The 21353-nt window shown below is 52.8% G+C and overlaps 7 protein-coding genes across 7 annotated transcripts; 3 read left to right on the top strand and 4 right to left on the bottom strand.

The window, feature by feature from the left end:
• Nucleotides 1-4956: 4956 nt before the first annotated feature.
• On the top strand, nucleotides 4957-5836 carry PG986_009346 (uncharacterized protein; the record flags this gene model as incomplete). Its single annotated transcript, XM_066845568.1, has 2 exons — nucleotides 4957-5432; nucleotides 5494-5836. The coding sequence occupies 2 exons, from the start codon at nucleotides 4957-4959 to the stop codon at nucleotides 5834-5836; spliced, it is 819 nt and encodes a 272-aa protein (XP_066697966.1).
• Nucleotides 5837-6045: 209 nt separating this feature from the next.
• Nucleotides 6046-6527, bottom strand: PG986_009345 (uncharacterized protein; the record flags this gene model as incomplete). Its single annotated transcript, XM_066845567.1, has 2 exons — nucleotides 6046-6099; nucleotides 6144-6527. The coding sequence occupies 2 exons, from the start codon at nucleotides 6525-6527 to the stop codon at nucleotides 6046-6048; spliced, it is 438 nt and encodes a 145-aa protein (XP_066697965.1).
• Nucleotides 6528-6985: 458 nt separating this feature from the next.
• PG986_009344 (uncharacterized protein) lies at nucleotides 6986-8094 on the bottom strand (the record flags this gene model as incomplete). The annotated part of the gene is made up of 4 exons (XM_066845566.1): nucleotides 6986-7377; nucleotides 7468-7670; nucleotides 7741-7908; nucleotides 7979-8094. The coding sequence occupies 4 exons, from the start codon at nucleotides 8092-8094 to the stop codon at nucleotides 6986-6988; spliced, it is 879 nt and encodes a 292-aa protein (XP_066697964.1).
• A 2404-nt stretch (nucleotides 8095-10498) lies between these two features.
• On the top strand, nucleotides 10499-12112 carry PG986_009343 (uncharacterized protein; the record flags this gene model as incomplete). The annotated part of the gene is made up of 4 exons (XM_066845565.1): nucleotides 10499-10613; nucleotides 10693-10871; nucleotides 10941-11733; nucleotides 11802-12112. The coding sequence occupies 4 exons, from the start codon at nucleotides 10499-10501 to the stop codon at nucleotides 12110-12112; spliced, it is 1398 nt and encodes a 465-aa protein (XP_066697963.1).
• A 1000-nt stretch (nucleotides 12113-13112) lies between these two features.
• Nucleotides 13113-13686, bottom strand: PG986_009342 (uncharacterized protein; the record flags this gene model as incomplete). The annotated part of the gene is made up of 2 exons (XM_066845564.1): nucleotides 13113-13417; nucleotides 13599-13686. 2 exons carry the CDS (start codon nucleotides 13684-13686, stop codon nucleotides 13113-13115), a joined length of 393 nt encoding a protein of 130 aa, XP_066697962.1.
• Nucleotides 13687-17149: 3463 nt separating this feature from the next.
• Nucleotides 17150-18192, top strand: PG986_009341 (uncharacterized protein; the record flags this gene model as incomplete). The annotated part of the gene is made up of 3 exons (XM_066845563.1): nucleotides 17150-17452; nucleotides 17506-17579; nucleotides 17964-18192. The coding sequence occupies 3 exons, from the start codon at nucleotides 17150-17152 to the stop codon at nucleotides 18190-18192; spliced, it is 606 nt and encodes a 201-aa protein (XP_066697961.1).
• A 488-nt stretch (nucleotides 18193-18680) lies between these two features.
• PG986_009340 (amino acid/polyamine transporter I) lies at nucleotides 18681-20345 on the bottom strand (the record flags this gene model as incomplete). Its single annotated transcript, XM_066845562.1, has 2 exons — nucleotides 18681-18947; nucleotides 19014-20345. 2 exons carry the CDS (start codon nucleotides 20343-20345, stop codon nucleotides 18681-18683), a joined length of 1599 nt encoding a protein of 532 aa, XP_066697960.1.
• Between the last annotated feature and the right edge of the window lie 1008 nt (nucleotides 20346-21353).

The following is a 21353-nucleotide window of genomic DNA, read 5'->3' as shown; positions in this document are numbered from 1 at the left end:
TCGCTCCCCCTAAGGTAACTCTCCAGATTACAACCAACAACTTGGTCTGATTTGTTTTAGGTCTAAACAGAAAGCAGGAGAAAACTAAGGCCAAAGGGTGCTAGCAGACAATGATCGCGATGATGATTAAGTCGTTCATGGATAGACATCCCCTCCTTTGAATATTAATAATATCCCACAGCTTCCTTCTGAATGGCCGCATAAACGTGATATCGAAAAGAAGACGCATCGACCGGCAGTAATATAACCAGAAAATGTGTACTTGCCATGGCCACATCCGCAATAGTCGGTATATGAGAAAAGGAGCTGCGTCTGAACGATATTTAAAGATACCTTGGAAGCATTCTTGATGGCGATAAACTCATCCTTCAAACCAAATTGTCGTCTTGAGGTTATACGTACAGCGCATATGAGAAACTGGACGTTGAGGCTTACCCCTTATGCCGATCATCTCCTGCGATGCGGCAATAACTCCAGTAGAGCCCGGATATCGAGGAGGTATAAGCCACGCCGTGGCACCTAAACCATGGCCCTTCAGGTAACAAACAAGTATGTGTCCATGTCTTCCCGGAAAGGCAACAAGCAACACGTTCTTTTATGCACCAATTCTGCTATAAAAAGCATGAAGAGTTGGGGAAAGGCACTGCCGCCGTGACACCCCGTCATAACAACCAATGATGCTGCTTGCTTCCATACTCAGATCTCGATGTAGCGGTCAAGCAATATCAGGAAACCCGAGGAGGCCAGATGTAGCAAACCAGGTCCGATTGGGGTCGATGCCGTGAAATGGCAATCACCACAACACTTCCCATCACCGTCTTCGAACGCCAGGAGACGGAAGAGGTTGATTGCTGCGTGTTTCGCTTATAGTTTCCTAATGACCAGTTATCTTGACCACGACAGACAAAAGTCCCGAAAAAGGCGTCATGTTGCCATTGGACTGGCTCTATTTAGTCATCCGACCAAGCATTTGGTGAGTTGTTACTTGGGGGCCATAACAACTGCACACCCCCAGCCAACGACTATTATTAGAAACCCTCCCCCGCCTTTTCAACAACACCCGAGTATACTGTCCCAGTCGGTATTTGTGCCAGATAATGAGAGAGAGAGAGAGGGATGGCCTGTAAAACAGTCACGTCCTAAGCTTGGAGTAACACCTGTGACAAGCAGCAGTTGTTTTGATGCTGTTTTGGACCTTCCCCTTTCGCAGACCCTTGCCGTGCCCTGCAGGAGATGAAACTCTCGACATCCCGTTCAGGGAAAAGAACCCAAAAGGCCTTCCATTGTCCTTTAAGGCTGAGAAGGATTCCGCAGGATTCATGCCCGCTCTCGTCCACCCACACAAGAAGCCACCACGACACACTATACCACACCACCAGCCGCTATCGTCAGCATCACTCATCAGCCCGCTATTATGTATCCGTTTTCTCAGCCCTAAAGCTAGGCTGCATGTGGACTTCTCTTCTTCGTTCCTTTTCGTCCGAAGAGGGGGAGTAATGAGTGTACATTACAGTACGCTATCATGTAGAGCGAGCGAGCTAAGGAGGGTGAGATAATGACCCAACCACATGGTAGCCTAGTTAGCCCCCTTACACTAAGTTGGCAGCCAGCTGTAGTTCGTACTACTCGGGGCCGAGCGAATCCTTCGGAAAGTGATATGATATGATGATAAGCGAGGGAGAAAGTGGATAGTAGTCATTTCAAAGCACCATCACCACCACATACCAGAGCGACACAGCAGATAGAGTTGCAGGCAGCGGAAGGCTGCAATTAGTGATGCATTACGAATTGCGACTGATCATCTTATCACGGACAAGGTCGAGGGCCCGCCCAGAGCCATCATTTAATCGAAGCGGCCTGGTGTCAGCCACAGGGGCAGTGACGCTGTTTCACCTGCCCGTGCCCTACTGGTATCATATCCTGGCAGGTTGCCCTCTCCGCAGTGACATGTACTAGAGAGGGAGTTCCTTAGCTGCGCGCTGGCTTGGGCCCGTCCTAAGAAGCAAGTGACCAGACAGGCATGCTTCACGTCTTCTCAAGTCAAAATCGGTAGTTTGTGGGCGGCGCACCCAGTAGCCCGGAAAAGGAGACCCGGGCAACACTAGCATGTACGGACAGCGGTCGGGTAGGGCACATGGGCTGGTTCTTCCAAGTAGGTAAGGCTAGACATTGCGACGACTGCAGATGGTGGGCATGCATGCGATCCAGCGGCACGGCTCCTGCGTTCGACCCTTCTAGGTAATCTGAAAGTTACTTGCTCGGGGTCTTTCTTCCTGCTGGCGTCTTCGTTCCGCCGAACGTACAGTGCAGTACACGTCCCGAAGGAAGGCGACAGGCATCCATCTTGCAGGTTGTCGTTTTATCCACACCCCCCGTCTCAAGGGTAGGGCCGACCTAACACCAGAAGAAATTTCCCTTGGCCTGCGGCACAGCAGCGCCGTTGATCTCGGTGGAGGGACCCGAGGCATGGATGTCCCGCAACGCAGCGAACAACACTAAAAGTACGTGTTACTCTTCAGGTAGGTGCGGGACGCACTCAAACTTCCGGCCTGGGTTCTTGTGGAAACGACCAATCGTGTGGCATCCCACAAAGGATCGAAGTGCATGTGAACGTGGGCTGATGATGGAGGAATTGAACGGAGAAGCCCCAAGATTGGGCCACCAAGAATCCTGGTGGCTGGGTTTGTTTATTACTCCTTCGTGTCTATTCCCTTGCGGGTACGCACCAAGGCACGATGTTGGATGTCGGCGCCGAATGCCACCATATCTTGGGCGTCTGAGTGTATACCATGTTTCTATGAAGACCAAGACCGGAGCCGAATCCTTCGGACCCATCTTTGGTAGGTACGGAAATGAACTTGCACTTGAGGTCGATTTTTGTACAAAGGCAGGTACATGCCGATGGAAAGAAAGGCCAGCGATCGAATGATACTGGTCAATATGCGGTACGTCTGAGCCTTCGCTTCTGCGACCGCACATAACCAGCCCAAGGACGTTGAAGCCAATATCAAACCAGCGGCCGCATATCCGGCCTGTTGCAGCCAAGCAGCATCACGCTATGCGGTGACCCGGGAATTATCAATAAGGATCATGTGCTGACATGTCGGCTCCTCGCCATAACGCGTCCAGTGATCTTCTCGAAAGAAACACTAAGTTTACATGTCCCTGATCCGCCGGTCCTACGGCGGAGGATGGCCTACCGGCGATGGGCCCCGCAACTTGCCGGGACCGGCTATCTCAGTGGCAGGATGTACAACCGCGATACCTCCCCACCCGGGCCGTAGTCGTGCATTAGGGAGCTCCAATGAGCCGTGCTGACAGCTTAGCCCAAAGAACGACCACTGTGGAGAGCAGATGGCCTCTTGGAACCGGGGTAGATCCAGACGCAGGGTGCCAGTCTCGACCAGATGACGTTCCTATGGCCCTTGACAGGCCATGGGCAGTCGCTGAAGGAATGAGGCACATGCGGCTCGGGCCCGGGTCGTAATCTCACTGGCGGGCATACGAACCACTCCGCTGGAAAGCGCCAAATTCCCCAAGAGAGGAGTATGGCACTTCTCAACGACTTGGGTCGTGCGTGCCGTTCGAGACGTGCCGAAGCGGCACATAACAGAAGCGCCGAGCGACTGATCCTGGCGGGGGAGGGGGGCAAAGGAAGCGCCTGCGATCGACGCCCAAGATGATTCCTCCCGGATTGTGGCTCCGTGTGGACATGGCAAACCTTCAGTGAAAACAGACAACACATTCGGGATCCGCCCCTATCCGAGGATGGATATATCGTCATCGTTTCTCCAGGTAAGCAGGTATACGTGGCAAGAGCAGGCCCCAGCGGACCATAGGAAAGCAACAGATGCCGTACAAACCAGGTAAGGGATGCCTTCCAAGTGTCGTTTGCCTGCGCCATGGGGCTCATTGGGGGGGGTTGTTCTTTTGCTTATCGACTCATACCGGCCCAGGCCAGCAGAAACTAGTGGCTCAACCCCGAGCAAACCCAACACACACATGAACTCAAAAAGCCGGCCATGGGGTCCATGGGACTGCGAAACCAAGAGGCGCCTTCCACCTCCATTGCCCTATTGCGTCTTGAATGGGTAGCTTTAGCGAACTCTGAGCTATGCGGTAAATACGACATCCTGATACTTGGCACAGGGTAGGGCACTTGCAAGCTCAAGTCGGGCGTGGAATATTCTGCTCTTCAACATGTGGTTGTATCGACGGACAGTATTCGCTCTGAGCGTCCCGAGCTCACCCCAGACTCACCAGTTGCGCACCACTAATACACACTCAGGCAACGCTAGCATGTGTGTAGATATTGAAACCGCGGGCCAAATCAGTCCCGTTATAATCAATTGGTGCTGTGAAAGGGTAGGCCGGATATGCCGTTCTTACAGGTCGATTACCTACCCAGGGACGGCCCATAGCCAACGTTGTTAGCACCTTCAACGCATTCATCTTTTGGTACTGAGCAAAAGTCGATTCATCGTTTATTCGACATCGATTTTGTACCGAGCAGGTATATATTCAATGTTGGCAGTTGGTGATTTCAGCGAAGACTTGGAATTGAATGTCCTGTCGCGCCTGCTTGACCTTAAACCTTAAGTGGAAACCTGCTCCAGTGGCTGAAGAAGGTTGTGGCACGCTAGAGGTGGCTTCCTTCTGTGCAGGTGCAGGTGTTACAACCACCAACTTCCAAGCTCGAATGGGCCTCACCACGAAACGTCTAAGTAAGTAGGTAGGTACAGAAGGCGCAACAGCACCTCTTTACATACGTACTTGATAATCATCAAGCGCAAACTCGCTCAACATCTCCATCCATCATCACACATCATTCCTTCGCCCCAGCTCGGAGAAACACCAACATATTTTTCATTCACATCATTCCTCTTTTGTTTTACTCCTTCTACTTAGAGCAGCATCCCAGCCGAAGTCCCATACTCGTGGGCACAACCATCCATCATGTACGAACTGAGCTTCCATGGAACCATGTTCAAGGCCGACATTGATCCTGCCCGATCCATCTTGAACGGGATCTGTGACTCGCAAGGTCTGCACACTGTCAAGAGGGTTGTCTACTACGCCGGGCCGCCTCAACCGCATCAGAAGGGCCTCCCCAACCAGGAGCACGTGATGCTGATGCCGCCGCCGCCGCCGCCGCCCAACAAGAAGCCGGAGCCTCCTCGCCCGCACCCGGCCTGGCCAACCCTGTGCAAAGAGCTCGCCCGATCCTCATACTTCTTGCGGTTGGCCTACAATGTGTCGCCCGAGAAGGACTTCGGATCCGACGTGGACGTGGATCTGAATCTTGTGCCAGGCACAGTGCAGTGGTTCGACTTCCCGGATCCTCCCAAAGGGCAGCCCTTCACGCAAAGACGGAAGTTGGAGATTCCAGGCCAGAAAAACCTGCCGATGGTCATGGCCGACAACAAATACGAGTAAGGCTTTCCTCCTGATAGCCGACCACTGGTATGACGCTAACATCTCGTTTCACGGTAGGTTCGACAAGGAGCTCATTGAGGAAACCTGGTCCTTCGTCAAGGATAGGGATTTCGAAATCGCCTTCACGCGCTACTTCACACTGCCGGAGAGAGACGTGGAGCCACCCACTCAAGTGGTGAGATTGCCCGCGTGGTCGGATCTGGCACCGTTGGATCCAGCGGAGAAGTGGTTGGTCTCAATCAGGTCGTTTGCGTGGGAAGAGAACAACCCAGAGGAGCTCCAGAAGGCCGCTTCTCAGATAATGGAGGAGAAGCCGTTCTTCGACAGACTGTTCACGTTTGAGGCCGTGGACAGAAGGGATCTCGACACAAGAGTGCCGCCTCCCGGTAGAACGATATAATGACTACCAGCCCATGGAGCTGCCAATAATTGGCAGAAAGAGCAGTGATTGTGGCAGCCGATTATCCGAACACATTAATATACATCAAGGTTCAGGACCAACAGCTGGCCGGTGTCTAACATGAATATGATGCGGTAATCTATTGTGAAAACGGTGCTTGTTCTTTCGCCCCTATGCCCACTACCACCATCAGAATCATCGCTAACGTCTTAGGCATCTTCTTCGCCATCACCTTCATTGCTGTTAATCTTCCTTTTTTCACTCTATTCATTCTCTTGCACAGTACTCTCTCCTTGTACGCTCTTACAAGCCATGCCCGGCTGTTCAGGACGAGCCAGATGACGAAGACCAGTACCGTCGCGGGTAGGGTGAGAGCCCAGTAGACCCAGAAGTTGCTCTGGATCACAGACCCGCTCCCATCTGCCGTAGTCGCCACTTCCGCCCCGGCCTTCCAGTCCAGCGATGGGATCGCGAACAGCGCCGCGAAGAAGGTCGCGGGGAGGAACGCCATGGTCAGCACAGCCACAGTCTTCATCGAGGCGCTATCACGCTTGGATGCCTCTGCGATTTCGGCGCCCAGCTTGGCCAGGTCTGCGCCCTTGAGGGCATCTTCGTGCGTCAGGAGCACGAAGAGCTGGAAGGGAACGAACACATTAGTATCTACTCCAAAACCTGGCTTGTCAATTCTCATGGTCCTTCTCGTAAAGACGGGGGCGGATGTTTCCGAGAGTATGGGCCCGTATCTAAACGGGGAAGCGGCAAGCAGATTGCGTATGTACTAGGTTACTGAGTTCCCTTCCTCGCTGCAAGGATAGGGGCGCCTCTACTACACCCAACAGGATTCTGCAAATCGACATGCTCATGATGCATAAGGCGCGGGCACAAACATTGTCAGCACAGGAGTACTATGGAGACATCAGAACTTTTTCGTCAAAGCGTGAATGTGGTATTTCAAATGTGTTCCCTGATGTCAATCAATCTTTGGTCCCTCGGTATGGCCCAAGACGAGGATATGGGAAACATCTACCTATTCTACGTCATGCGTCTACGGTTTCTCTTTTTCCAGAAGACCGGACTCCAAACTCCATTGCACGTGCTGTGTTAGAGCAAAGCAGGTAGATCCATCGCACTCTTTGGTCACCTTAGCGACTACGCCTCCGGCGGAGAGGAAGCACCGGGGCTCAAAGGTCCCGTGTCGCAGTTGCTCTTGGTAGAACCACCAGCCGCGACGACAGCGTCACCAATGCATCCCTTGACCGATGCTCCCGTGACCTGTCCAGTCGCGGCCCAGTCGTAGGTACCGTTGTCCGGGGTCCAGTTGAAGACCCACGAGGCCAGGGTGCCGCAGGACGTGAGGCCGGCATTGAGGTTCGCTCCGTTGTCGCCGAGTTGGCTGTCGCTGAAGCCCTTGCCGTGAATCTCGAAGGCCGCCGTCTGGGTGCCGTCCGCGTTGTTGCTGACGAGGCTCGCGCTGCACGTGTCGTCGACCCAGCTTTGCAAGGTCGTAGCCAACGTACCACGGTCAAGCGGAACCCCGGGCACTGTGGCATGAAAGTTAGTAAAGATCTTTTCTCTTGACTTGATGGTGCATCACGAGGATCCCTTTTGTGACATGAGACAGGGGGACATACTGTTGTAGATGTCGTCTTGGTACTCGGGGCCAAGAGGCTCGCGTGTCAAGCAGTTGATGCGAACAAAGATAATGACACCATCAGGATCCCCAGCACTATCATACCAGATACCCGGGGCGCAATAGTTCTCGGTGTTGACGACATGAGGGGCGCACGTCCACACACCATCAATCCAAACCGGTGTGGACTGAGACAAAGTACCACTGTGAATGGGGAATAGGACGTCAGCAACTCGTTTCTCGTTGAGAACCAGAAGAACGCAGTGAGACTTACCAGGCGGTTTTGCGGGCAGGGACGAAGGTGAAGTAACCACACTCGCCCTTCTGGAGATCAATGCTCCATGAACGGCCCTGGCTGGTTCCGTAGCTCTGGCTGTAGCCTCCACTGACACCAAGCTTGATGGCCTTGCCAACCTTGGGGCTGAAACCGAAGTTCCATGACCTTTCAAGATATCAGGTTAGATGAACACGAACAGACTACCCACGATGAGGCGTTTCAGAGAGTAACAAACCAGCTAGTGGACTTGCCCTCACTGAGTGAGCAAGAGGTGGGGCCATGGCACTCGGAACGGGGGAAGGGCGACTCGGTAGCCCAATCGAAAGTGGTTTCTAAGAGCTGGTCAGCCATCCTGCCCTATCTTTGGATTGGGAACTGGGGAGATACGCACTGATCTGACAGTAGGAGATGAAATCATAGGCATAATTGGCCCATTGCGAGCAGGAACCATCGGGATTGAGAGGGAACGGAGGGGGCAGGCATCAGAATAGTAATCGTGGTAGAAGACCGGGGAAGCACCGACACCGTCGCAAGGGTTGGCGACGGCCAACTTGGCCAAAACCAGAAAGAAGAGCATGGCCATGCTCGACAACTCCATCTTGGTTGGCAGCAGTCCGGGTTGGGTAGTGAGCAATAGCAAGTTAGCACACGTGGATGGAAGGTCTGGTTGTTGCGGTTCAGAGTGGCCTTGCCAAATTCAAGGCGTAGCAAAGGAGAGATAAATGGCAAACGGGTGTAAGATGCTTAGGAATCAAGGTGTTTTCAGGTTGAGTCGCTGTAAAAGATGAAGAAACATCAAAGATGTCGACCCATCAGCAGCTTGTCAAAGGAGTGCGTCTGGTGGTAGGTCAAAAGGACGGGAGGGAAACCCCATCAGGAACTGCAGCTGCTTAAATATGGACTGTTGACAAGGCAGCTTCCTGTGAATGCAAAGGATGTGACTGCTGTATTCAATGGCGTTGAAATTGAATTGGCAGCATTGCATGACTTGGACATCTCCTGACGTGGACCTCATCATCGCTTGACATTCACTCTTACCAATTCCTCACCACGACAGAACCCTTCTGCAGCTTGAATGTTATTGTAGACTTAAAGACTGTCCGAATAAAACACAGAACGGCAAGCCCCCTTTAAACAACCTAGGCAGAAGCTCTAAGTACTATAATACCTTGTCCTCTCGACTCGAAAATGATGGCCCAAGGTACTGCAAGGAGCTTGATATGTAACTTTTGCTTGTACCTACTTAGGCGAGGCTTCATTGACTAGGTTGTTGACTAGTTCGTTATAAAGAAAGCAAAGTTATATTATAGATGCTAGAATGCTAAATTAACTGAGTTAAACCCGAGTGATCGACGTGATACGTATATAGGCCAGTAACTACACGAGTCGCACCCCTAGCTGCGACGATTGTGGGAGTTGCATTCTATCCACGAAACCTCCAAGCCGAAGGTCCACTGCATACCCATCCGCAAGTGGAAATGGGTAACTAAGATGAGAGGGGTGTGATCATTGGTATTCCTACTTATAACGAGGCTTAAGTGTCCTCCAGTAATCCCTTCCCAACCCCCAACCTTGGCGACTCCTCCGAGTCTCTTCAACAATCCCTCGTCAGGAGCCGACGACGACACCTCGGGGCGACAGGACCTACGACGAGGATACCGGTGAAAGGGGCTCCAAAGATCCAGCAGCAGGTGGATAAGTTATGAAGTCAGGCCATTTGCTTATAATCTTCTTAAACAAGACGATGGCAGTGGTGTTGATACCTCCTCAACCTCGACAAGAACCAGGTCAAAGCGGACTTGAATTCCCTTGGATCACCTTGCGATCCGAATCCATACACTTGTTATCCCCAGGGAGACACGAAATAAGCTCTGGGTCTGGGTCTGGGTCTGGCCCTACCCATAGATTTCCCACCTGCTCCAGTCCGTAGATCATTCTATACTCCCTCAGGTGCTTGATTGTACGAAGCCGCGGCCTCATAAGTGATGACAAACGAAATGAAATGTTGTATGGATCTATAACGAGGAAGTTGGGAAAGCAGAAGAACTTCTGATTTTCCATCAAAGGATCATACAGCCAGCTATATACATGTACTTACCAATCCCAGCAAAGCTCCCAGCAACAACCGTGACCTGCTTGGGTTATTTCGCTCCTGTTTTCATCGGCGATCTTGAACAGTGAGCCTGCCGAAAGCCCTTGGATGGTACAAGTCCGATGTAAGTCCTTCCTTCCGAAGCAGTGCGTATGGCTTTGTGTGTAGACTCGTGATACTGGTGAGGACATTCAGCGCAGCAGAAACCGGGATATACATATCTGGGCCCTTGCATGCCTCCTGAAGCCATGAGAAAGCCATTCCTCCAAGACAATGTTTGGATGAAGAAAAGAAAGGCGGGCGTGCTTTTGGGTTGCATCATCAACTAGGTACATACCCGACTTCTGTAATGTGGTGGTTACTGCAGCTGCCCAGGGCCCTTGATGCCCCGGAATTTACTACAATGGAAGGAGCTCCCCACTAATTAAAGGCTAGCCCCCACGCCCCACGGCGCGTCTTGCAGCGCGGTTGCCTTCAATTAGGTAAAGGTAGCAGGACCTGGAAATTGATATCATCGTCGTTTCCAAGCTGTCTGTTGTGGTCTTGGCGCCAACTTTGAATTCTCGTTGCCACATGTTATTCTCCCGCATAACTCACTGTGGGCCTCTCACCTCTTTACGCTTTGCCAGGCACATATCACAGTCCCGATCAAGGGCCCTTATCATGGCGCCAGAGAAGGAGTCCAGCCCTGCGTCGGAGTCCAGCAACACGAAGCGGAAAGCCACCCAGTCCATATCCCCACCAGCCATCAAGCGCAAGGCTCAGAGCAGCATCTCGAGTAAGCCTTGCCACTTCCAGCCAGGACATATGAGCGCTGCGAGTACTCCAATTGTCTTTCTAACCATCAATTTGGGTAGAAAGCGCCGTCAACAACTTCTTCAAGCCCACCTCGCAGAAGCCCAAGGAACGCACGTCCTGGTCCGAACGCGCCCCCAACGACGATACTCCCGCAACCTTGCTCGTTGGTCGCTATGAGCCCGAAGGCGCCAATGAGGCGGATCAACGGGAGAGGACGAAAATTGCCGCCTTTGACCTCGTGAGCTCCCGCGCCCCCTAACAGAACTAGGCCTCCGAAATACCCGCTTACGATCAATTCGTATTCTAGGACTCGACCCTGATCACGACGGCGTCTGGCAAGAAATTTGGGGATGACCCGAACGACTGGAAGTGGTGGGATTCCACTGTTCCCACTAAACTTAAGCACATGTACGCGGAGGAGAGCTACCGCATAATAATCCTGAGCAACCAGGCTGGTCTTACGTTGCATCGGGACCCCAAGGCGAAGGGCCCGAAGAACCTGGGCAAAGATCGTGTTGGGAACTTCAAGCAAAAATGCAACGCTGTATTGGCGCAGCTGGGCATACCCACTTCGGTCTATGCTGCTACAGGCCATGACATCTACCGCAAGCCTCGGACAGGCATGTGGAAGGAGCTGTGCAAAGATTACGACATTGAGGAGGGCGAAATCGACACGGAGAAAAGCCTATTCGTGGGCGATGCTGGTGGTCGCACGGCTCAGCTCAAACAGAGCAGCTCCAAGGCTGCGGCTGTCGCCAAGGACTTCAGCTGTTCAGACCGCAACTTTGCGCACAACGTCGGAGTCGCATACACGACCCCAGAAGAGTTCTTCCTTGGTGAAGAGCCGCGCGAGTTTCAGCGAGATTTCGACGTGGCCCAGCACCCCTATGCCGACGATGATGGCATCGTATTCGAGAAGAAGAACGACACGGATGTAGTACTGTTCTGTGGTCCGCCTGGTGCCGGAAAGAGCACGTTCTTCTGGAAACACCTCAAGCCCTTAGGCTATGAACGTGTGAACCAGGATACGCTGAAGAGCCGAGCTAAGTGCTTTAAAGCTGCAGCAGATCATCTGGGAGAGGGGGAGTCGGTAGCTGTTGGTAAGGAGGCCCCTATTCTGGTTTGGACATCATCCCGCCAGCGCTTCGTAGTAACACTTGACTCGCAGACAACACAAACCCGGATGCCGATGGACGCGCCGAATGGATCGAGTTCGCCAAGAAGCACAAGGTACCCATTCGTTGTGTGTGGTTCAAGACACCCTTGGAACTTTGCCAGCACAACGACGTGGTACGAGCCCTCAATAAACCCATGAACCCTGAAGCACGCGAGGCTCTGCCCAAGCTTGCGTTCAACGGCTTTGCGTCGCGGTTCAAGGAACCCAAGACCAAGGAGGGGTTCCAGGACGTTTTCGAGGTTGAGTTCAAATTCAGGGGTACCAAGGAGGAGTATGCCATCTGGGGTCGGTACTGGACATGAGATGGTATTGAGTTTAAACGCAACAAGAGACAGTGAAGGGCGAGCTAGTTTCCTTTTGTCGCCGGAAGCGACGTAGGTTCCGCTCCTCACAGGCGTGTCATACGTAATGCCTGGCGCGATAATAGGTTGTGGTGGGTGGGTTTGCTGAAGTCATTGTGATCACTTTTGCTATATATCCATGACTAATGATGATAGACGGAGTACGAGCATATATGAGCATGCCGCAACTAGACGGACTTCTTCGGCGGGTACTCGGGAAGCGTGTTTCCTTCAAGTTCGTTGAATCGTTCTCCAGGATCCATATGCTGGGCTGTGAACGGATGCCAAACCTGTCGATGAGCCAGATCCGAGTTTATAGTACTTTCAAGTTTATTAGCTGAGGCGTTCACGTGAAAGTCATATAAGAGCAATAAGACAACGGACTAGAGGGTTGCCATGGGTATTGTCTATGGAATGGGATCTACCAATCTACCAGCTTTGCTCGAATCGAATGGCATATCGTACAAATCAGGTGTAGAAAGGGGCAAGGGAGGTCAGGAAGGAAGGGGCCACCGCCACCATCACCACTACCATTGCATCGCCGCGTTCATTGGCGCGGCGGGTATCAGGGCGTGCTGTGCTGTGCTGTGCTATGTGCTGAAGCAATACCTAATGCTGTGGCCTTGCATAGGTATACAAATCCAAAATCCAGACGCCGTAAAAACAAGTGCTGTTAACTTTTCCTGCCGGCATCTGCCTCGTCGGAGTTTCACTGCCCTGCCGCGAGACCATGGGAACAGGACAGGAGCGTCGATGTTCCTGCAACCTGATTCCAAGTCGAGTGACGAACTGTTCATTCGTGCCATCGGAGTCTCGGCCTTATCATCCAAATCATGACCTGGTATGCCCAATTCGTTTGACCTCTAATCATACATCCCCCGTGTCGACATTTTTTCCTTTTCCGTCTGCTTAGTGTCGAAACAACACTAATCTCGCACACCCGTCACGGCATGCCGACCGATCAACCGAAGAGAGCAGCACCGCCGCTCTCGACGGCCTCGATCTCGGCCATGTCAATGGGGGCGCGTTGGAAGCGAGCGGGCAGCTGGCTGCGGTCGAAGTAGGTGCCCTTGGGGGCCTCGACGGGGCCGAGGGCGGCGCCGGAAGCACCGCCAATGCCGGACTGGGCGCCGACCGTCTTGCGCAGGGGGCCATGCTGCTGGGCGCTGTCGCGGTACTGGCTGAAGCTGTTGTGGGAGTTGCCTGAGCCGGGGAGCGAGCCGGTGGGAGAAGCCGGGTGAGGCTGCGGGCTGTGGTCGATGTTGGCTATTGAGAAGAAGAAAAGAACAATGTTAGTACCGAGTTATACGATAGACGAGCGTGATGAGATACTGGGTGATTGCTCGCTCCCTCTGGCAGAAAGGCCGTCGTGAGGGCAAGCGAGTGCAGCTGGGACAGAGATGTGTGGGTGTGCACAATGAGGTAATAACCACTGGGCGCTACGTACCAGGAGCAGAGTGACGGCCAAGGAATCGGATCAAGGGCGTGCGCTCAGCAGCGTGAGCCGCTTGACGGAGAGCTCGGGTGGCATTCATGGTGAGGATTGCGGAGGATTTGGACGACTGGAGGCGAGGCGATTGAACGATTTGCTGCTGGCTGTAGGCGACAGGAATCTTTGCTGGAGGAAGAGTGCGACAATTTACTCTCCGTGACCAAGGACGGACAGAGAGACGAATTCAAGGCGGGACTGGAGGAGCAGCGACGTTTTTTCAGCGGGGCTCTTGCTGGTCTTAATGTTCGTCCGAGTTGGCTTGGCCTGGCAGTTCGGCACGACTTTTTTTCTGCAAGGTTGGTATGGGTAAATGCGGGAGGGCTGAGAAGGTCTAGTCGAACAGGGGCAGGCCCAACCTTTTTCTTTTTTCCTCAGTAGGCGCGTTTAAGCTAAAGTAGAGCAAGTAGAAAAAAGTGTATTCTACTGCAGGCAGGGTGAGATAAGTAATAAGTCTGTTGGTTGGTTGGTTGGTTGCGTAATGGAGCAGCGTAAAGGATTCAATGTCGAGGCTCAGTTTTAACGGATGACGATGTCTGGCGTTCTTTCTTGAATAGCAGAGAATCGAGAGGAGAGTGCGTTGGTGGTGTGCGCACTTGAAGAGCAGATATATTCTTAAATATCCCGTTTGCCGTTGGGCCTCTGCTGTTGTTGATTCACACCATTTACCAATCCCAGACGAATCAACATGCACATGCTATGCGGGCGTTGCGGTCTTCGGACTTCCCACAGAGGGGCTTTTGGGGGCGTGGGAGGGCACTGGGAGGGGTGGCAGATGGGGGTTGCCTGGTTTGTCGTCCCAACCCACCACTGCAAAAGGAAAACCCGAAAGCTCGTCATACGATTTCTATCGGCTTATGGTACGGTTTGGCTAAATTTGTCGCCCGCTCACGGCTAGCCACTTACACGATCTTTGAATTCTTGACCAATGGAAACTCCATCTTGCTCCCTCAGAGAGCACATGTTGTTTAGCATAGCCATGTCCTATTCGGTGATACTACCAACGTAACACGCCGCAAAATCACTGGTAGCATCGCAAGTCCAGACCTTCCTCACCCGAGATGGTCCGAGGGGCAAAACGCTCTCGCGGCGCACAGATGCACGCCCGGACGCCCTTGCTGCAGGTGCATGTCCTGACTAGCAATACATACAACCTCTTTCCTGACGAACTGCAGTGCCTGGGGTGTGGGGGATCTCGGTCGAGAGGCAGGCAGATGGCGGACAAGAGCATGCCAGTGTCACGCAACGAATCACGTCTTGGGGCCGTGCCTGCAACCCAGGGAGCCCAGGCCACACTATTGCTCCTCTAAAGCGGTTACCGTAGCGGCCCCGGCGCGGCCTTTGGGGCGCCGAAAACCCACCGGCCTAGAATCGACAGGTGCAGGATGGAGGAGCGACAGCCCATCTCATTGGCCTGGAAGCCCCGGAACAGAGTGCTGGGGGGGGGCCTCTTCTGGGCGAGTGGTAATTAATCACTGCACAAACATCCTAGCCCTACCTACAGCATATGCAGCTCAGCTCCCTACATCCTTAGCTTACCCCGACTTCCCTTACTCGAGCCTCCCCGTGGTCGTGGAAAAGGAATGAAACATGGGGACTGGCTGGAGGGGGATTGATAAGCGAATGCGGGGAGGAAGGCTCGATTGATCTACAGATTGACCTGCCCTGGCAAGAAAACAAGTTGAAACCCGACTTGGCTTTGCTCGGTTCGGATATTCTTGCCCAAACGGAGGTGCCAGCAAACCCGAGGGGAGCGACTTCGGCTCGGCTCAGGTAGGCTCGGCCCAGGTAAGCCCAACCAACTCGTGGGGTCAGTCGTTTTCTGTCTTGGAAATTGCCTGACGCGTTTTCAACAGCAGTTTCATTAGGCATTGGAACTAGACAATAGATAACCTTATGTGGTGGAGCTATAGTTCTTGATTCTTTCAGTGTGCTCCCGTGATGAGAAGCGTAGTATTCATAACCTAAGTGTGCAGGGTATGATGTATTCTCAACTGTCGAGGCTTTTCAACCTCATTACCTACTAGTACAATATTTCCGTCCCCCATCAGAGCAGGACTGCCGTATTTGGTCATGCTATGCTAATATAGCTGCCGAACCCAATTCCATCCAGCCATTCGTCCGTAAACAACAAAGTTTCTTGGACCGGATCTCGGGGACGCTTCCCAGATCAAGGTTAACATTCGGCGCCATCCGGAATTCAACAAAACAGCCTCGATGGACGTTGGGAGGCTGGTAGCCTGGTATGTAGGTCAGTAGGGGTGGCCAAGAGTTGCCCGTCCTAACGGTCACTAAGTTTGCTCTCTGTCTCACAACTGCCTTGCGTTGTTCGAGACCTGCATCCGTCTGGCATCGGACACAAAGAAGCGGTGGAACTGCCACGACGGCCTTCTCGAACTCGTGTGGAAGCAGTCACGAGGCCTCGCTGTTCCCGGTCCGCCGGTAGTCAGGTCCTCGGTGTATCAAGCAGTTACACGTCAGCACTGACAACCAAAAGCCCGATGCCGATCTTCATAACCCCCGATGTTCTTGAAGGGGACATTGCTGCATATTCATCGCTGTTTGCTGATATGGCCGAACCACGTCAGAGCTGGCCTCAGGATGCCGAATGCGAGGAACATCCCAGTCTTCGAGTGTTGCTGCTCTTTGCCCTCTCCGCGTCATCCCATACCAGAGGTACATACCTGTCAATATTTGGTTTAGAGACGCATCCGTCAAGTCCTTCATCGCCCGAGACCTCAGCGCCTTGACTCTGTGGTCCACCAACGCCACAGGCTCGATCGATCAACTGGCATACCAGACACTGGTCATCCGTCTTACTCTCCTTGTGCCTTTATTTTCGGACACTATGCGCTGCAAGACTTAGACCGAGAGCGTCCTGTTCATCTATTGCAAGAGTTGACTGCCTGGGCTTGGATTTGGACCGTTGACTTGGACTTCGGCTCATCGTTTGAATCCATGTCCTAGGTCCAAGTGGTTCCAAGTAAATAAAGTATGCACTCACAGATAGGTGTAGGTGCCTACCCCGGATTGATATTGGATACTGCTCAATGATCAACTCACTCGAGATGGTGCATAATAGCATTCGTATTGTGAGAAAATTGCCCAAGTATACGCGAGTATGTAGTTGTATCTCAATATATGGAACTAATGAAACCCTCAGGAGATGTTGAGTTCCCATGATGTCAAACTATGCATAATTTCACTTTAGCCAACCATCCACGAAGTGTATCAACCTACGCTCATGAAAACATACGTTATTTATACCTTGTGAGAAATAATGAGATGAACTTCTTCCATGCCAGGTCTCGCCTATCCGAAAACGCAGGGGCGTCCGACCGTGTTCTGCCTGGAAGATAGTCAGCCGCAGCTGCAGCCGCTTCGTGTACGTCTCTGCACATACTGGCCACCCTATTTCCCAACCAGGCCGGGCACATGCCCAAAATCCGCCTCAGCCAAGGCAAAAGATCGATATGGCATCATTATGACCTGAACCAAGTCACTTCTACATGCTATCAGCGCGCGCGTCTTTTGATCTCAAGGCCGAAGATCGCCGCACCACCATGCAACTTCCACCTCGGGTCGCCCACGAAGACTTGGGCTCTACCGACAAAATGCCAACGACCGGCGAAGAGTACTTCAGCTGCAGTGTAGTGTCGCCTCAGGTTAGACCTGCACACAGACCTGCGCGCAGACTTGCGAACCGGCGGCAACGAAACGGGATGATTGCTGGATCGGGCTTGCGCGCGTACGAGGCATTTGCAACGAGGGTCGATGATACAGATAATTGGCCTTCGCGTTTCTTCCCATGGGTCTGTCTCATCGGAGGCTATCATCATCTAACCTTTCCGCACACTCGCGACAGCTCGTTGTTCTCATGCGGAACCAATGGTACAGCGCAGACGGCAAGCTGGTCCCCGACCCCTTCCTCTTGTCCTCGTATGGTTTCAACATTCGTCACGAGCGAATCATGTGCTGGAACTATGATCACTGACGTGCCCCCTTTGGGATCTCTGTGTTTTCACTGCGGCGAACACGGTATTCGAGGGCAAGTTGGCAGTTAGCCCCTGTAGCGCAACCCATGATAGTGTCCGCCGGTGCCAAGCTCCCGAGCGTGATTGGTCCAGCTGAACTGGCAAGCCTCCGATCGAAAGGGGAACCGCCAGCTCGGCCGCCAGCACGTCTGAACCAAGCCAAGACCCCACTGCGTCTGCAAATGCTGCTGGTCTGTCGACAGGGGCCCAGGCGGGCATTGGGGATCGGTACTGGCCTCGGCAGACTGGCGGTCATGGTGGTGTCGGGTTGATCCATACCCCGATACAGGCGACGTCGACCAGCTGCTGCTGCTCAGCAACAAGAGCAGTCGCCTCTGTACGTCCCAGACCCTCCCGCACCGGAGCTTCACATCCGGGACAAAAACGAGATGCCAGGCCATCCGAGAACATCCAGTCAACAGCTACCAGGACAACAGAACGACAGCATCGCTCCAGTTCCTAGCCAGAGCCAGGGAACCGCGGCTTATGACAGTCTCTTCTATGAAATGGGCAGTTAGGAGAAGTAAAGTGCGCAGATACGGAAGAGCATAATGTCAATATGGACAGTTCTAATTCAAATCCAATACAGGCATTTGATTTTCTTCGATGTAGGGCTTCCCCTTTCATGCTAGTCTAAGGCGAGTAATACTTTCCCTGGACCTCCACTTCTTACATGAATTCAGGGGTACTAACTTGCTCAGGGGCTGTCCGGTCTCCACCAGATAATTGACCCTTTCTGTATGCGTAGGTTAGATCCCGAGTCTATTATCGCCTTTGCAACCATGACCATTGGATTAAAGCCTAGCATACTCAGCTCTAAACCCTCCAAATTCTAAAGTATCACAATTGCACGTTCTCGCTGATATGAATCTGGTGCAAGGAGACGGGCAGTCTTTGGTATTATGCCAAAATCCAACCGCTTTTGGGTTGTCTGCATTCTCTACATGTATACACTATAACACCAATATATACGCATATAAATATAATCTTCCGCAGATTACGACTTTTACATCTTCTTTTCCACAGTGGGATCGGGGTATGACTCCCGAGTCTGAACGGGCTCCATGCCCTCCACTTTACCATTTAGTAGGCCGTCGACATCGACCTGGGGTCCTACGTAATGTTTCCTGCCGTCGACGAACCAAGTTGTTACAGCGATCAGGAGCATGACACCAAACGCAGCGATGGCGTAGTTCATGTTGTCCGGGGTCACTGGAGTCTCGGGAGGGAACACGAATAGCACCGTTGTGAGAATAGCCCAAGCGATACCAACCTAATCGAGAACAGTCAGTATTTGAACAACATAAATCTTCCAAGAAGGATTAGAAGGTAAACTCACAATGTTCAGTACCCACCCGACGGGCTCCGGCAGCTTGAAGGCCCGGGTGGGAGGCAACATCTTGCGACCGCGGAGTACGTTGATAGCAGGTGGGATGGCGTACGTAACGCCAAGAGCCACGACCGAGGCAGCGGTGATGGCGTTGAAGGTGCTGGAAGAGCCCAGAAAGACGCAGCCGAAGATGATGTCCCAGCCCGCTGTCCATAATAACGCGTTCAGGGGCACCTCAAGCGTGGGGTGGACCTTGGAGAAAACGTGGCTGAAGGGCAGCCCCCTGTCACGGGCAAAGGCATAACTCATGCGACCACTTGTAGCCAAGAGCGAGACACTGGTAAAGACCATGCAGACCAGAGGGAACATCAGGAGACAGATGCTGCCGGCCGGGCTCTTTGTCGCATCCATGAAAATCTGAAGCAACGGGCCAGCGGCAGACTCGATAACGGTGTCGATGTTGTTGACACAGAAGAGCAGGCAAGAGAGGAAGACGAAGCCTGTAACCATACCGATACCAATGGCGTACAACATGATCCGGGGCCCCTGGATTTGCGGATGAGGGATCTCCTCGATCATGTGGGCAACACCGTCGAAGCCAGTCAGGGCGAAGGCGCCCTGCAAAAGACCCAGGAGCCAAGCAAGTCCGTCGGGCCAGCCAACATTGTTGATGAAGCTGCCGTAGACGAACTTAGCGCTCTGGAAATTGGGCGCGGCACATGAGAGGATCGTGATACTGATAATGATGAACCCGGCCACAGACCAAAAGAAGGCCGCCTTGGTGATTAGGGGCAAAAGCCTCGTGCCGAACGCATTGATGAGGAGCGAGATGAGTGTGAAGGCGATATAGATTAGGAACTGGTGCCAGGGCTTCTCCTCGTAGTTGGCGTTCATCAGGGAGATGATGTTGAGGATCAAAGTGCTACCGAGCAGACCACCAGTGGCAGTCAGTGCGACCCAGCCGGAGACGTTGATCCAGCCAGTCACGTAGCTGATGCCGCGGCTCCAGCGCTTCCAAGATATAATGGCAACCCAGTGGTATTGGCCACCGGCCGTGGGATAGGCTGACAGAAACTCGGCCAAGGAGGCGGCAAGGCAAAGATTGCACACGCCGGCGACCATCAGGCCCCAGATGACGGCGCTGGGGCCGCCAGACGGCAGGGCGAGGGCGATGGAGGTGGCTAGAGCCGTCCAGGTGTTGAGAATGGCAAAGGCGAGACCAAGCATAGATATCATGGAAAAGTTCCGTTTTAGCTCTTGCTTGTGGCCCATTTGCTCTAGGATGGTGGCATCGTCGGTGGTGGCGCCAACCACGCCAGTGGTGGGATGAGGGCCGTCCATGATTGGCTGGGCGCCGGGAATCTTCTACCCCCGGACTGTAGTCAATATAAATAGGAAGTTGTTACTACTAGGGATGGAGTAGTACAACTTGGGAAGAAAGAAAGGATGAAATTGAGGTGGCTACGACCAGGCCTCAATTGCCAGATAAAACTGCGTGTGCCGACAGACAGCGAGGGAGTACTAATACTACAAGCAAAGGGGAAATAGAAGATGGAAGGAATATGATGGTTACCCTGACGGTGGGTTTGGATAGCCTTTTGAAAGCTCATGGTTACTTGCTTAGATGGACGCTATCAATTCCTTCTCACTCGACGGCTTCGACGGCTGTCAGGCAAGCCTAGCTGCCAAGTAGTCGCAGTTCCAGGTACATAGCACTGGCATTATCTCTACACTCGCCTCCCCCGACCTGCCGAGTGGAGCCGGCTAATGCACTAGGGTAGCGGTAGCCAGAGCTTGTTTGCGCTTAGCGCTCCGAAAAGTGGAAACGCGAGCGTCATCTTGAGATCGGCCAATTTCACGGCTGTTTTTCCCCAGGTCTCCGCAAAACGTCGCAATATTTCAGTGACTAATGAGATGTGGGAGATAAGCAGGCAAATGCAACGCAAATGGACCACCACTGATTCATTCCTACTTGGCGATTACCTACTATTACGAACCAATCTCTCTTCTTTCGCGCCCGGCCTCCTAGGCCTCCCAGTGCCGCACCGCCTTTTGAGTAGCGTACCAGTAAATTTCTCGACTTCTCACGTGGCTCGACAGATCTCAATCAGGTATTGTAGCTTTAGGTACTTAGGCAGTACCCATAGAATATTCCTGCAATGTGTATATAGGTGGTGAGTAAAATCAATCAAATGCGAAGAGTGCGGTACAAGGACACAGTCCCGTTTACGTCTTTGAGTGTTAGATGCGATAAAGTTGAAGTACTAGCATTCGGCTTATACTGGTATATGTTTTCATGCTTGGATGTCGTCGCGAAGTAGCCGTGGAGAGCCAGTAGGGAAAGGCGCA

The sequence above is a fragment of the Apiospora aurea genome (assembly GCF_038362705.1).
Source record: "Apiospora aurea strain CBS 24483 chromosome Unknown utg000006l_segment0_segment0, whole genome shotgun sequence".
Classification (NCBI taxonomy): Eukaryota; Fungi; Ascomycota; class Sordariomycetes; order Amphisphaeriales; family Apiosporaceae; genus Apiospora; species Apiospora aurea.
Note: the sequence above shows the minus strand (reverse complement) of the source record. Positions and strands in the feature narration are given on the sequence as shown.